Source organism: Tetrahymena thermophila (assembly GCF_000189635.1).
Source record: "Tetrahymena thermophila SB210 genomic scaffold scf_8254607, whole genome shotgun sequence".
Classification (NCBI taxonomy): domain Eukaryota; phylum Ciliophora; class Oligohymenophorea; order Hymenostomatida; family Tetrahymenidae; genus Tetrahymena; species Tetrahymena thermophila.
This window is the reverse complement of record NW_002476377.1, coordinates 185492-202003: the sequence shown is the minus strand read 5'-3', so window position 1 is coordinate 202003 and position 16512 is coordinate 185492. Positions and strand designations below refer to the sequence as shown.

General features: G+C 22.5%; 7 protein-coding genes across 7 annotated transcripts; 2 read left to right on the top strand and 5 right to left on the bottom strand. All coding sequences in view use genetic code 6, as the record gives it.

Moving 5' to 3' along the window:
• Positions 1 to 946: 946 nt before the first annotated feature.
• Positions 947 to 2949, bottom strand: TTHERM_00439150 (hypothetical protein; the record flags this gene model as incomplete). Its single annotated transcript, XM_001017812.3, has 3 exons — positions 947 to 1499; positions 2201 to 2337; positions 2935 to 2949. The coding sequence occupies 3 exons, from the start codon at positions 2947 to 2949 to the stop codon at positions 947 to 949; spliced, it is 705 nt and encodes a 234-aa protein (XP_001017812.2).
• Positions 2950 to 3433: 484 nt separating this feature from the next.
• TTHERM_000439149 (hypothetical protein) lies at positions 3434 to 3838 on the top strand (the record flags this gene model as incomplete). Its single annotated transcript, XM_012798049.1, has 1 exon — positions 3434 to 3838. The coding sequence occupies one exon, from the start codon at positions 3434 to 3436 to the stop codon at positions 3836 to 3838; it is 405 nt and encodes a 134-aa protein (XP_012653503.1).
• A 1309-nt stretch (positions 3839 to 5147) lies between these two features.
• On the bottom strand, positions 5148 to 5436 carry TTHERM_000439148 (hypothetical protein; the record flags this gene model as incomplete). Its single annotated transcript, XM_012798048.1, has 2 exons — positions 5148 to 5305; positions 5364 to 5436. The coding sequence occupies 2 exons, from the start codon at positions 5434 to 5436 to the stop codon at positions 5148 to 5150; spliced, it is 231 nt and encodes a 76-aa protein (XP_012653502.1).
• A 540-nt stretch (positions 5437 to 5976) lies between these two features.
• On the bottom strand, positions 5977 to 6285 carry TTHERM_000439147 (hypothetical protein; the record flags this gene model as incomplete). Its single annotated transcript, XM_012798047.1, has 1 exon — positions 5977 to 6285. One exon carries the CDS (start codon positions 6283 to 6285, stop codon positions 5977 to 5979), a length of 309 nt encoding a protein of 102 aa, XP_012653501.1.
• A 1396-nt stretch (positions 6286 to 7681) lies between these two features.
• On the bottom strand, positions 7682 to 8053 carry TTHERM_000439146 (transmembrane protein, putative; the record flags this gene model as incomplete). Its single annotated transcript, XM_012798046.1, has 1 exon — positions 7682 to 8053. The coding sequence occupies one exon, from the start codon at positions 8051 to 8053 to the stop codon at positions 7682 to 7684; it is 372 nt and encodes a 123-aa protein (XP_012653500.1).
• Positions 8054 to 8097: 44 nt separating this feature from the next.
• Positions 8098 to 8438, bottom strand: TTHERM_000439145 (transmembrane protein, putative; the record flags this gene model as incomplete). Its single annotated transcript, XM_012798045.1, has 2 exons — positions 8098 to 8131; positions 8209 to 8438. 2 exons carry the CDS (start codon positions 8436 to 8438, stop codon positions 8098 to 8100), a joined length of 264 nt encoding a protein of 87 aa, XP_012653499.1.
• A 4514-nt stretch (positions 8439 to 12952) lies between these two features.
• Positions 12953 to 14365, top strand: TTHERM_00439200 (MFS transporter; the record flags this gene model as incomplete). Its single annotated transcript, XM_001017817.1, has 1 exon — positions 12953 to 14365. One exon carries the CDS (start codon positions 12953 to 12955, stop codon positions 14363 to 14365), a length of 1413 nt encoding a protein of 470 aa, XP_001017817.1.
• Positions 14366 to 16512: the final 2147 nt, after the last annotated feature.

Here is a 16512-nt window from a genome sequence, read left to right as displayed (position 1 = left end):
TTCCTACTAGAAAAAGCGAGCAATCTACAAACATACATTTACAACAACAACGAGTATAGCACAGCATACAAGTAGGTTTGTAAGTAGGTATGTTTTTGGTAAATGGTAACTAAAAGAAATCAATCTAAACTAAACTAAAAGAAGCAGCAAATCTCTTCAAAAGTACCAATGAATTTTTCAAAAAGTCCATTTAAATCAAAATAAAGAAAATTGAAAAGGGTCATGTAAACTTTACTAGCAATTTTTTTGGTAATGAATTGTTTTGTTGCGTGGGGTCTTTTTAAGTTTTAATTGAATAGATATTCAAATGAATGAAAATTTGCGTTTTATGTTGGACAAATTAACCATTTAAAATCAGTCTAAAATTCTTATCAGGGTCAAAGGTCTTTCAAATATGGATGGGGCATTAATTAATTAATTTAAATTAATAAATTGGAAATTTTGTAGGTAAAACTTCTTCTTTAAATTTTGATTTGCTTTGCTTTAATGTCTGTTTATTTAGTTATTTGTTTGTTTGTTTGCAATAATTTTGAGCTTAAAAGTAAATTAGGAAATCTCTTAAATTTTTAATAATTGAAAGTGTTGGGTTTATTAGTTAATTAATTCTAATGATGAGTTGTTTTTTTTTTTTCAGAGATCTGCTCAGAAAAGGTAAAGGGGGCTCTAGCCAAGAAAATTTAGCCAATTAATATTAATCAAAATCAATTAAATCATACTAAATTATTAGATTAATTATTTTATTAATAATTAATATTTCTTATTTGTTTTGTTCTTAATTTGCTGTTAGCATTCATTTTGTCTCACTGATCAAATAACTGTCAACTTCTTCTGTCATTGTCTTGCCATCATATGTGTGTCGTTGTTCGTACCAATCAATGAGTATCTGAAAAAATTATCTTGAATCTTCTCGTCTTCTAACTGGCTGAGTCAATAAATATTATAAGGATCACAATGGGGCAGCAATGAATCTGAACGAATGAATGAATGACTGACTAACTGAGTGGTCCTCTTGATCTATGCTATTCTTCTTCATCTCTTCAACTTCTTCTTAGAACAGGCAATCTCTTCTAAGTTAAACTTGAATCCAGAGAAAAATGCTACAGATTGAGTCCATACTTCTGTCGTCTTCTTCTTCTACTTCATCTTCTTCTTCATCAGTCTCAGTTTGCTACTTAAAAAAAAATCTAAGAGTGAACCTCCTTGGTCTTTCTCCTGTTTCTTTCTTTCTTTCTTTCTTTCTTTCTTCCTTTCTGCTGCATCTGATCTGATCTTATCTGTCTGATATCTTCGCACCCATGTGATCCATTTATATATTATTAATGTTTTAGTAGAATAAACACAATACTTCACTTATTATTACTACTTCATTACGATACATAATCGAATAATAGATTTTCTACCACACTAAGAGATACTATTAAGAATCCACATGAAACACATGAAAACAGTATGCAATACGACTACACATTGAAAAGTTCGTTTATGTTTACGTGTTCGTTCTGTTTATGTATAAGATTTTTTTTGATAAAACACATCAACAAATTTAGACGGAAAGTCAAAGATTGTGATGAAACTAAAATGAAAGTATTTAAGTAAGAATTAAGAATTATTTGTGCAATGTGGATGAGAGAGAGAAGTGGAACACATCTCCTTGCAAAGATTACGGGGGATTTTTTAATGAAAGGCTCATAAATGAATGAATCAAGTAATAAATGGTTACTATTAAGATGCATAAGCGAGCATCAAAGTTTATTAAGAAAAGGGAAAAAGAAAGAGGAAAGAGAAGAATATAAAAAGAGAGAGAATTAATTAATTAATATATAAATGAATAAATAAATGATGGTGTTGGTTCAATAAGCTTTTATATACAGCTACACCAATATTAAATCCATCATATTTTTGCTTATTTTGAGGGGGGTTTTTTATATTAACTAACTAACTAAAGTGGTTCTACATAAAGGAAAAGAAAAGAATGGAGAAACCACTTAAACTCTCTCTATCCACATGGAGAGAGGAGGAGTAGAAGGCTTGGAATGAACTTCCGGGGGCCATTGAGGAAGAAGAATTGAGAAAAAGAAAGAAAATATATGCTTTCTTTTCTCAGGTGGTGGGGATTGTTTTTTATATAAATATATATATATTATATTATAATATTATATACTCTTTTAAATTTATAGTTAAATTAAGGAAAAATCTTAACTGTGATTGTTTTGTGTTTGTTTGAAGAATCGATGCATTTTGATTGAAGAGTCGCTTATTCAACTAAATTTGAATACAGGGCTTATGAGCTTGCGTGGGCAAGACATGATGATGATGATGTGCGTAGTTGGTGGTGAGCTATTTTATTTATTAAGTATTATTAGGATTAATTTGAAAAATCTATTTCTTTATATATTATATATATTATATAATTAATATATTTTAATATAGCCCTTTATAATATGGTTGAGATCATTCAAGTCTTCAACGTAATGTAAATTCATCGATTTCTCTCAAAAATCAGGCTGCAATTTTTAATAAATTAATTAATAATGTTATTATTACCCTCATTTTCTCTCCTTATTACACGCATGATGCAAAGACTCATAAAATTATTATGGACTTCCATGCGCTTTTTATTGTAAAAGGAAATTTTGGGTAAAATTCATTAATTAATTATTGAGCCATTTTGCTCTTAATATTAGGGAAGAAGAATCTGCTCAATATTTTTTTCACTCTGATAATATCAAGATAAGATATATGATTCAGGGCTACTATTATATTTCTGCAGCAGTAGAAAATATTTTTATTGATTGTGCTTCGTTTTTGTTAAAGAACAGAAACATTTTGCACAATGATCAGAAAGAGCTTCTGATTTATTATGAGAGAATAGGAAAAAGAGTGGGAAAAGAAAGATATTTTTATATATATAAATTATATTTTATATATATTCACCTTCCAAGTTAGCATGCTTATTGAGGAATTCTTTTAATCAGAACTTGTGCTGCCGAAGAAGAGGTGAGCTAAGGCAAGTAAAGCAAGGATGAGAAAATTGCGAAAGAGAGAGATCCAATATTTGATTCAAAAAGATCAAGCAAGTAATTGTAAAGATAGATAAAGAGATATAAAGTAATCATGTAAAGAAAAATCAAAACTTAACTACTAAAATGGTTGATTGGCATGGTATGTTTATTTGTTTATTTGTACAAGAAAAAGCTATCTATTGATTCTAGTGCAGAGTGTCGTATTTAAAAAGTGTGAAAGTCATATAATTTGTTTATTTGTTTAATTGATTGTGTTTTTTGTATGTATTTTCAAGCGCCTATTGTTAAATTAAACCCTCATTTATGAAATTTACAAATTTACTTCTAAAAATCATAGCGTTTAGGTATAAAATTCTTCTTAATTATCTTAATAAATTCATAGAAATCTTCAATGCCAAAAATCGTCATTCATGTTTTGTAAAATTGCTGCAAAAAATCTATAGTTTTTTTTAATAAATAGAACCCAGACATATCGAGACATGCAAAGAAAGAATTAATTAATTAATTAATGTCAACATAGAAAAGTCTCAAAATAATCAAGGCAGCTTTTAAAGTAACAAAATTATTGTTTTTAAATTAGGCAAAATTTACTTATTTATTTATTTAGATTCTTTTACAAATTGTTTATGAGGGACTAAAATACAATCGAAAAGCTATCTAAAAATCTTCAAAAGTGTAGGCGTGTAGTTTTTTAATTTGTATGTTTGCTTATTGTTTCGAATCATTTTTCTTCAAAATTTAATGAGCCTATGAAATAATAGAGGCAATAATTATTTTTTATCAAACTTACATTGTTATTTAAATTTAGTTAGTGATTCATTTATTTAAAGTTCTATGTTAAATTTGTTTCATTGTTTGCTTGCTTGCTTGTGTTCATCTTACAATATTACGACCTCAAAAACAAAGTAAAGGAATAAAGACATATCCCTCCCTTCAGAAAAAGCATATACTTCATAAAGACACATAGACAGATAGACACAGACAACAGAGGACTTAAAATATCCCAGAAACTGACCTGTTTACTTAACTAACAAAGGAATTCTATTTTATTACAAAGTAAAACATATACGTCATCTCTCATCGAATTTTCTCATGCCTTCTTTCTTCGCTAGCAACCACTACTCTTTCTACTCTCTAAGTGTTACATAAAATCATGGACAAACATGCAAAGCTTTAGAGATCCTTCTTTTATCATGTGATGTGACCGATGATGATGGACTCTTTGTTTCATTCTTCTTCTATCTCTTTTACGCAACAAATATGCAAGAGAGAGAGAAATTTACAATATTTCGGAGCAACAAACGCGCATTTTCCTATGAATGCGGTGGATGATGGGCAAATTGTGAATGGAAAATTGTGCTACAGAACCAATAATGAGCCGGAAAGAAATGAGATGAAAAAAATTAAAAAAAATAAAAATCTTCAACTTCTTCTCTCGGTCTCTTGAGTGTGTGAATTTTTTTTCCTTTTTATTTATTTACAGATCAATCCGAAGAATAAATCTTACACTGATTGTCTTGTTGTTGTTGTATCTTCATTTTTTGAAGTGTATTTGCGAGAAATTGGACTACAATGAATGACTCTTCTTTTCTTCATCTTCTGGCTTGAATAGAACTAGAATTTCCTTTGACTTATCTCTATTTTAAGCTGAACCTTTGTCTTTCAAAAGTGTGATGGCGGCGCATGATTGATTTCGGTTTTTTTTTCTTTTTTATAGGTGAGCTAAAGAAGCAAAAAATTTTACTCATTGTCATATTTTATCTTCACTTGCTGTTTCGTTCTTGTTATTTGTTCTCTTTTCTTTATTTTCTTTTTGAGTTCTCCTGAAAATTTCTTCCTAAAGTGATCAAATGCCATTCATCTAAGTAAGCCAAGCAACCTGAGTAAGATTGATTCATGCTCTTAGATTCACGTCACTGTCATTCGTTAGGTCAAAGAAATCTTGTCAGTTAGCGAGTGAGTCGTCATTTAGCAGTCAGTTACTTCATGCACGATAATATGAGAAGCCGCTTTTAATCTTAAACAGAACAAGGGGCAGACAAATTTATAATTTTACTTTCATCTTATTTAATTTGTTAGAGTTAAGTCATCTATTTCATTCAGCCGAATCAAAAGTATAGAGTCTCAAAAATTGAATGACGTCCAGAGATAGATAGATTGATTGATTGATTGATATTCTAATTAAACTTTTTTCTTCATATAAGTAGAAACTGATACGGACGAAAATAGTTCAAAGGTAAAAGTATGAGAAAATCTTTATTCTTCATCTTCAAAAGAGCGAACTTTTAATTATTATTAATTTATTGACATTTTTTCAAATTTTAGATATGATTTTGCTACTTTGTCTTTTTTTCTTAGCATTTTTTCTTATTTCTTTCTTTCTTAAATAAGTATTTTTAAAATTTTTCTTCATTGATCGTTTTGTGTGTGTGAACTTTCTTCGAATTGAATCAAGGAGGTTCAAGATAGTTTCTCATCAAGATTGAATCGAAAGATGCTTTATATATTGCAAAGAGAATTGTCACAAAACAAAAACTTACTTAGTTTATAAAGTAATAGAAATTCTTCAAGTTAATTTTAGATGAAGCTCTTTCTTTATTGCTTTACTTTTCTTTTTTTTTTTAATTAATTATATTTTTTTGATTTTTTATCTTCCCACATTTTTAAATTGCCCTTAATTAGATAGGATGTTAGGGGTGGGGATTAGGCTAAGCTAATCTATTTTTTGACTCTGCCTTTGCTTTTTCAATGTTAATTTTAAATTATTATAATTTAAATAAAAGCAACAATAAAAACAATAATTAATTACTTGCGACAAAGCAAATCGCCCCCACCACCTACCCCAGCTTTTATCAGATATTGTAATTAAAATCAAAAAAGGAATTAAAATGCAAGATTTTAATCAAAAGCAATAGACAAGAAGAATTTGTAAAAATTGCAGCAACACACATGTTCAGGGAGATTCTAAATAGAATCTCTTTTTAATTAATTATATGTTAGTTTCTTTGCACTATATCACTTGACAAACAAAGAAAGAAACAAATTAATTAATAAATAATCGATCTCTATCCTAAATAATTATAATAATTTCTTTTATTTTTTTCTGATCATAACTATTATTGATACATATAGTGAAAAATATATTTGCGTAAATGGAATAGATAATTTCAGAACAGTCTTAACCCTGCACTTAAATACCATTATAGACAGTTTAGATCCTAAAAATTACTTATAGAATATTTTCAATCAGCCTTTATAACATTTATTTAGCTTGATAGGATTATTAAACTTTTATATTATAGGCTAACTTTTTGATTGCCCAGTTGGAATTTAATTAAATGGGATTATATTCAATTTTATTTATTACTTAAATGATTTGCCCTTTGTATTATTAATAAAAATATAAATAGTAATATTTGAAGTAAAAAAAATACATTCATTTCATTCAATTTTTCTTCTTTCCTTCGCTTAGCTTAGCTTGAGGTATTTTAATTTCTTGCTATACAATTTTTTGTTCCCAATAGTTTTTGTTTCTTTTTCATGTATATAAATAACATAACATTGATATTTTTTAATTTATTTTTTCTCCCCACTCAAAAACTCGCAAGGTTGATTTTTTCCTCTTTACTAAGTAATCAAAAATTAATTAATTTATTTATTTGCTTTATGATAGATGAGTCCTCCCTCTTTGAAAAATCAAATAAAAACAAACAAAAAAAAAACAAGCCTCTAAAAAGTTTTTGCAATTAATAACTTTTAATATTATTATTCCTGTTATTTTCCTAACTTCTATTATCAAATGCTTAGGAATTAGCTGCTTGCTAATGGTAACATTCATTGTCAAAATTAAAATTAACTTAACTTGCGAAATATTTTTGATTGTACTATTCAAAAAAAAAATCACTTTGATATTGAAAAAAATCATCCCTCTCCATCAAGAATTTTAAATTTATATTTTAAAAAATTAGTTTTATTTAGTTATTTGAAATGGCTTGCCTGCGTAAAATGACAAGCTTTTTTTTAATATTTTTGTTATCTTATTTAACAAAAAGCAAGCATTCTATAATTCTTTGTAATTTCACTTAAAAGATTAATCTTATCACCTCATCATCATTATTCACTAAAATAGTTATTTAATAATATTTGAATTGAATTGAGGTTCAGCCTTATTTTTTGGCTTAAAGACATTTCTTAAAAATGAGAATTATTTTGTTGGAGCAACATGATAAAAATGGAAAAAACATATTTTTTTAACATATGAAAGGTAGAATTTAACACCCTTTAATAATTGTTTATTCTTAAAGTTCTTATTATTTCATACCTCTAACATATTAAATATATTTTTTCTATTTCTATTTTGTTGGTTATAGTATCAGCAATACCTTTATTTGAAATTTTTACTTACTAATCAGATAGAAAAATTTATATTAACAAGAAGGAAATATATAAACTGTTAATGCAAACTTTTAATTCAGTATCATACATAGACCAGTTTAATAAATAAAATTTTCCTCTTAGTAAATGCTATTTTTAATGCATTTTTTTTATAAAACTTTGAACATAAAACTGATTGTTTTCCTTTCGAAATCACAAACAAACATTAAAAGAAATCAAAGTGTGTTTTACTTTAAACTGCAATTAATCAATAAATAAATAAATCATTCAATATATAATAAAAGAATGAAAATAAATGGAAAAGTCACAAGAGATGAAATTATTATAAGCATTAAAATAAAAATCAATAAAAACCTTTAAATATTTAGTGACAGCTAAATAACAAGAAAAAAAAAATACATTGGTTTACAAATAACAAAAAAAAAAGAAAATTTAATAAAAATTAATTCGGTGTTTATAAGAATCATCTATTTATTATAATCAATTTTTTAATTATAATATAATTCAGTCAACGATTATAGCTTTTATCTTTATATCGTTTTACCATCACTTTAACTATCTTTTTGAATTCTCTCTTTAAAACGATTTGATGTTTTATTAATTGTACTTAATTATTCATATTTAAAAGCCTTCATCGTTAGGCAAAAATATTAATAACTTTAATAACTATCATTTCAGGTCACTTTATTAAAACGCCTTCATATTTGTTTCTCCTATTTTTTCATATTTCCAAAGATTGGATGAGTATTTTATTGCGAAATATTCATTTTATTTTATTCAAGGAATTTACTAACACCGCTGGCTCCTAACAGAAGCAATTATTTAATCGCGTTTTGGCAGTAGAATTTCTTGATCGCCTAGCTATTTAATTTTAACAACAGCTTGAATTTAATTCATAAATTTAAGAGGAATTTTATTATTACTGAGCAAGTTTTTAATAAGGCAATAGCTAAAGTTAGAAATATACCAATTAATTATTGTCAAGAATAATAATAATATATGCAATTAATTGATAACCATAAGTAACTAAGGTAAATCAAATCAACATATAAATGTATTTAACAAGCATTAACATTTTCAACTTATGTAAATTAAAAGATTATTTTTATATATAAAAATGAAGTCTAATAGACTTCAAACGAATGTGGTTAATCAAGATTTTTTCATAATGAACAAATAGTATCCGTTTATACTTTGGTGCTATTAAACATCAATATCATCAATGCATTACTTTTTTAAATTTGCCTTAATCCCAACAATTAATTACAAAATATTTTTATTTAATAATAGAGTTAGAATGAATTTTAATGAATTGAGATTTGTTTATTTATTTCTTTAGCAATATTTTAAAATGGTATAATTTTAAAATATATTTTAATTACAAAGGTTACTTAAATACTATTTTTATATAAAGATATAAATAGAGATTTTATTTACAACATTTCCTATTATCAAAAATTGATTTATTTAATTAAGAATCTAATTTTATAAGGTAATAATAGTGATTCAATAAATTTTATTAGATTACTAATTTATTATAAAATAAAATTAATCTACTTAATTCAATTTAAGAGCTATAAGCTTTACTCTGTAATAAGTAATTAATGATTTTGAAAATTCAAAAAAATAGTATTTCTTCATAAAATACAATTTATAATGATTTAATAACTAAATATAATTTCTGTAATCAAAATTGAATGAAATTTTTAAAATCTCTACATAAAAAATGAAATGTTTTTATATTTTTAGTTTTTTAAAAAAATTTTAAATTAAAAGATAAAATTGCATAAAATTTTTTTAATTTTTATTAAGCTGCATCAATTTAATTTTAATTATTTTAGCTAGTATTTGATATTAAAATTAATATTTAAATTGGTTTATTAATAGAATGATAATTAAATCTAATTTTAGTCTTGATCAAATTCTTAGCTTATTATTTCTACAATCTAAATCTAGTAATATTTTATAGTTCTACTAAAATAAAGCTTACCTTTCTTTCTACTGAATAAAAATTTTAACTTTGAGTAATATCCTTCATCAAATTAGAAAAAAAAACAATTTTAAGATTTTTTAAAGCCAAAAAATTTTTTAAATAACATAAAGCAAAAATGATGAAAAATGAAATTATTTTAAATTTAACAAAATTTAGATATTTTAATTCATATAAAAATTAATCAATGAAATCAATTTACAGATAGAAATAAATAATATTTCATTAAAAATTTTATCTAATAATATTCTATTTGCAAACTTGTATACTTTAATTATATTAATTTAATTTACATTCGACTTTAAATTAAAAGGACTGATATATCAACCCAAACAACAATAGTGAATTTATATAAAAATCATTTAAAAAAAATGATATTTAGGAATTAAATTAGTGTAAAAATGATTAAAAATAAAATTAATTTAAATATTTAATATTAAATAAAATTCTTACATATCAAGATTAAAATAATTAATTAACTATTACAAAAATATCATTAAATTAAATAATTAATTAATTATAATAAATAAATATTCTTATATTACTAAATGCTCAAAATTCATACTAAATATAAATGGAGACGCTAAATATTTTTTAAACATAATTTATGTTCTAATTCATTAAAATTTTAAGAAAAATAATAATAGAAAATATTAATTCATTTTTCTTATAAAATTCCAAATTAATAAAAGATAACAGGAATTTAAATTATCACCATTATTCCATTATTTTTTTTTTTGATATTATATTTTTTAGCTCAAAATAAAAACAAATTAATTAAGTAGATACTTAACCTTATTTAAATAAACATTTTCAAACCTTCTAAGTGTATTTTTCAAATATGATTGCCACTCTTATTTAGTTTTTAATATTATTATTATTTTTTTTTTTATGTTTAATGTAAAAAAATAGTAATCCATTAATAATTATTAGGTAAGTATTATTAATTTTATAGAACTATTTTATTTATAAATTACTATATTTATTTCCACCTATATTATAATTTATAAAATACAAAAGTGTGTGTTTATACTAGTCAATAAATTTAATATATTATAAATTCTTCAGTTCTAATCAATTTTCATTTTATCTCTTTCATTATTACTTTGGCATAAGTATTATCGATAAGGTATGTTATACAAGTTATCATGAAAATAATAAAAGGAAATTAATTTTATTTTCAAATTATTTATTAAATTTGATTAATGAGTTTTAAATAAGATAAAAATAAATTTTTTCAATAGCCTAAGAGTCTTTTTATTATTATTTTTGCATATTTAGTTTTTTCACTAAAAAATATTTAAAAATTATTGCATAAAACAATATTATTTATAAATTAACTTCTTTTTCTTAAATAAAACAAAAATTTGTAAATTATTTATGCCAAAAATTTATTTTATATAGAATTTAATGAAGAAATAAATGAATATTTTTTATTTACATAACTCTATTTGAAGTAACGATAATTCAAATATAAAGTTCAATGATAATATTAATTTATTTAAAATTAAAAAATCAATTTTGTTAATAAATTCCTGATTATAAGTAATAAATTGATTCATAATTAAAATAATATAGCTAGCTTTAGATGGAATTATTAATATTTTTCCTTATTATAAATTTAGCTTATAATTTAGTATAAGAGGAGCTTTGATTCCAATTACATCTCAAACTGGTTATTTTTGTATCTGGTGTTATTTATTTATGTTTTCTGAAAATTAAACAAAGGAGCATGTATGCAAAAATAGTATGGATAATTTAGATAATTTTTGTTAATATTGCTATTTATTCTTTATTTCCTATTAAAAAGAACGAAAACCATTGGATACATTAATAATAAGAAAATAAGAATATTTTAAGGAAACTCTGTAAAAAATAAGTTGATTTAAATAGTAATGATAAAAAAAAATAAGAAAGTGTTATTTATATGTGATGGTATATTTTATTAAATATGTTTTAAATAATTTGATATTTTATTTATTGTATCATCCATTTTGAAGATCTTTTCAAAATATATTTTTGAGCTTAAAATTATTTTTTTACTTCATAATTTTTAACTTTAAGAAAGAATAATATAGAAATAACATAGTTAAATATATGATTACCTAGTAAAAAAAATTAGTTAACGATAATTAATTTAATTAAAATAGCTAAAAAATTAGGTTGAAATTACAAGTAGAAAATTAAACTATTGAATAAAATTGGAACATAATATTTATATATATTAATCTAATTATTTGTTCTTCATTATCTCCTACTATTTAATTTACTTTTAAAAGGATTTTGTTTTTTTAGTCAACTATTTAATATTTTTAAAATATAAACATTACTTACTTTTATTTTTTTTAAGACGATTTTGTTAGATAAAACCTATTTTGAAATATTTACACTTGAATTAATATTTAGTTAAAACTATTAATTAAGATCTAATTATAATAGTTATATAACTTTTCTATAAAAAAAATTATTTAGCAATAGTTGTTTTAATTAATTCATTAATATTTTTTAAATACAAGCATCATTTAAATTTATTATATGCAGAGACGGATAGTTAAGTAAAACTTATTTGAAATATTAACTATCCACTATTTCTAAATTTTAAAAATTAAATTTACTTTATCTTAAATTTTCTTTTAATCTTTATAAATTAAGAAATATTTTGATCCTTGAATGCAACATTGGTTGCCTTCCTATAAAAATGGAAAAAAATTAATTAAAAACAACAACAACAATTTATTTAATTTAATTTAAAAATTTTTTAAATTAGATTGATATTATACAAAGAAATGATTAGTGCCCTTATTTTTTTTTTTACTCAGCTATTTAATATTTATAAAGTAGAAATACTACTTACATATATTTAATTTAAAGACAAATAATTAAATTATATCTATTTTAAAATGATTACATCTGATCTACTATTTCTAAATCTTCTGAACATGTAGTTTACTTAATTTAATGCTTATTTTAAAATTAAATTAATTAAGATATTTCTATTCACATTAATTTCTAGGAGATTATTGCTTGCTTTCATATATTTTTTGACTTTACACCTTCTTATGAAAATTTGTAAATCACTTATTTTTCTGATTATTTCTGCTTTAATTATAAATCACTTTCTATTTCAAATTATCAAATTTACATAAACGTAAAGTAAAATAACAAATTTATAAAATTGATAAATAAGAAAATAATATTAGGGATGATATAATTTTATTTTTCGCATTTACTTTACTGAAATTTTTTTAAAAAATTTTAGATAAAATATTTTGTTTCTATTTTTATATTTTGATTTAATTTTAAAAATAAAAATAATATTTACATCATTCATGGTTAATGATCTAAATTTATTGGAAAATACATTCAATAATGGCTTTACACAAACAGAAAAAAATTTGTAAATAAAAAATTTTCTATTTATTTCTGAATTATAAGATGAATTGATATCAATCTATTTCAAAATTTGTTGCTTAAATTTGTGTTATTTAGTTTATTACAATTAATCGTAATTAAAAAAGAGACAAAAATTGTTAAAAATACAAACATGAAAAATAATTAAGTTAAAAATGATAGCTCAACTTAGAGCGCTGACTTGAATTAAAACGAAGATTAGCAGTATAAAGAATATGGCTCAAGATGGGCAACGGTTGGAGGTTTTCTTATTATTAACATAGTATATAATACAGTTATAGGTGCATTTAATCCTATTAATTCATAAGTATCAAAGATATATGATATAAATCCCGTAGTAGTTTCTATGAATACTCTAGCTTCAAATTTACTATACTTACCTATGGCTTTCATTGCAAGCTTTATGATGCAAAAAATTGGTATGCGCATTACTATTTGGGTATCATGCGCTATTATGATAGCAGCTTTATGGATAAGATTATTAATTAACAATAATTATTACAGTGTCCTAGCAGCTCATATCCTTTTAGGTATAGGTCTACCTATGAACTAAAATATGATAAACAGTATTCCCTCTATTTGGTTTAGAGTTGAAGTAAGATAAAAAATATTTTTATTATGCCTGCTTGGTTCCTTCTTGGGTTTAATTCTCTCCAATATTCTCCCTGGATTATGGTTGAATGGATATGACATAGATAAAGATGCATTAAATAGCTATAGAGAAGGTAGAAATAAATTGTATTAAATAATGTCTATTGAAGCATATATTGGGACTCCTTTAGCTTTAATTGGATGCATTCTTTTCTAAAATAAACCTCCAACTCCTCCTAGCAAAGAAGCAGCCAAGGAAAAATAACCTTTTCTACCTTAAGTAAAATCAGTTTTAAGTAATAAGGACTACTTGTTGCTATTTATGTCTTTTGGTTTGTTTTAAGGATGTAATTAAGGAGCTAATGTAGTTTTATCTTATATTTTAACTCCTTATGGTTATGGCTCCGAAGTTACAACTTATTGTAATAACATAGTGATAATTGCAGGTGTTATTGGTATGATGAGAGGAGGCAGGATGTTTAGAAATAATCCTAATTATAAAAAGCACTTAATGGTTAGTTGTATTGTTTGCATGATCGGATTTGGAGTTGCAATTCCTGTTTTGCCAGTAAATAACCAAACTCTTCTTATTTTACCATATGCTCTAATAGGAATTTTATCATTTCACCCAATGCCTCTTTTCATTAATCTGTCATCAGAAGTAGCTTATCCAGCAGACCCAAGCATATCAGGGGGTTTATTATAAGGCAGTGCATAATTAATGAGTTTTATTTCTGGTGAAGTCTATTCTGCTATTATGATAAATGAAACAGAAGAACGTGCAATAGTAATTTACATAATTTAAATTATTTGTCTTGGAGTTGCTTTTCTACTTTTATTCCCTCTAACTGTGCAATTAAAAAGGACTGAAGCATAAGGACCTGATTAATAACCATTATAAAATTAAGTAGAAGAATAAAATTAATAAAAAAAAAGAGAAAACAAACGTTTTTGATGAATTATAAAATCAAAAAATCAAAAATAGAATAAAGAACTAATTTCATAGTATTTTAAGTAAGTATCACTCACTCTCTTTACATATTATTTATAATAACATATTAAATATTATATAAAATAAATCATTTTTTATTAAAAATTAATTAAATAAAATCATATTTATTATCATATAAAATAAATAATATCCCATTCTAACATACATACTACTCTTTGATATATTTTAATATATGATTTTAAACTGTTTATTTTCAAAATCTGAATATTAACAAAAGTTTTTAATTTAAAATGAATTTATAAATTATTATTTCTATTTATTGAATGCCAAAAAACATTTTTTTTAATGTTTATGATCATAAATTTTTAAAAAGAGAAAAATTTAATTAAAAAATATTTAAATTTTAAACTTCTAAATTAATTTTTACTAGAAATTTCATATAAAAGGAAGAAGATATTTAAATTTATTTCTATTTATTAAAAGCCAATATAATATTATTTTTAAATTATATTGATTAGAAGTAAAAATCTAAAGTATCAGTTTGACAAAATGGATAAAAATGAAATTTCTTAAATAGATTTCTTTCAACTCCTATCTCTAATTTAAATATTAGCTTTTCTAATTATCTATCAACTAAATTAAATTTAAATATTTTTAATATTAATATAATTGGATGATAATCTAGGTTTTTAATAATATGAAATTCTTTTTATTTTAATTTGAAAATAAATTACAAAGTTATTAATTTTTTTAAAATTAAAGTTTATTTATCATTTTTATTATTCAAATATCAGTAGAAAAGTTAGTTTTATTTAAATATCTTTATAATAAGTATTATATTGTTATTAAAAATGTTTTTTATATTTAGTTATTGAATTTTATATTATAAGCATTAATTTTTCTAATAATTTCTTTTTTAATTTTTTATTATTCAAATAAATATGTTTTTAAATAAAAGATAATTAAAAAAAGAATAAAACCTTCAACTACAAAATAAATTCATTTAAATGGTTGATTTATAAAAATTGATTTATTATTCTTTTGATATTTGTAAAATATTATTTAACTATTTGAAAACTTATAAAAAAATTTATTTTCATAATTTAAGATAATTTATCATTTTTAATATTTTGAATTTAACTTGGAATAAAAAACTCATTTTTATTTAATATCTTTATAGTAAGATTTTTTTTGCAATACCTAATTTTTTTCTTTTTTAGTAAGAATTTGAAACAAATGAAATATTTTTTCTAATTATTTATGTTTATTTGATGATTTTTTTATTATATCTGTAAATAAGTTATCAATCAAGATAATTGTAAAATAGAATATAAAAACTTCAACAACTAGATAAGTTCTTTTAAAAAATTTGCCTCTAAAAATGACTTATGAAACAATTATGATTTATTATCTCATAATTTAATGATTTATAAAAATTTTGAATGATTACTTTATCTATTTTATTTTTGTTTTGTTTTAAATTCTTTTTTTATAGGATTTATTATATAGATTTTTATTTCTTATTAATTTTGAGCTAATATTGTTTTTTCAAATTAAAATTGAAAACAATATTTATAATCTAAAGATTTCCTATTATTTTTATACTTGAAATTTTAGAACGTATAAAAATATATTTTTTATTAAATATCTTTTTAATAATAATTATACTGCCATTTAAATTTTTTTTTTCTTTAAAAGAATATTACATTAAAGTAAAACACTTATAATTTCTGTTTTAATTTATTAAACAATTTTTACTATTTATTTTATTTTTAATTAATGCTGATTTTATAAAAATATATTAAGATTAATAAACTAAAGTGTTTTGCTTCAAAAATATGATAAAATTTTTAGCTCTATTTGAAAAAATAAAACATATTAAAGAATTTATTGCGTAAACTTATAAAAAAATAGTACTTTTTATCTAATTTTTAAAAATATTTGCTGCCTATTTTGTGTTAAATTCTCATTTTAAAATTTCTCTATTTAACAAAAAAAAATTTGTAAATAACTAATTTTCTATTAATTTCTGACACTAAATTTAATTTTGATGAAATTTATCTATTTCTTTTAATTGTTTAAATTAATGATATTTGCTCTTACAATTAAATAATCAATAATAAATAAGTAATTTATATAAAATTAGCAAA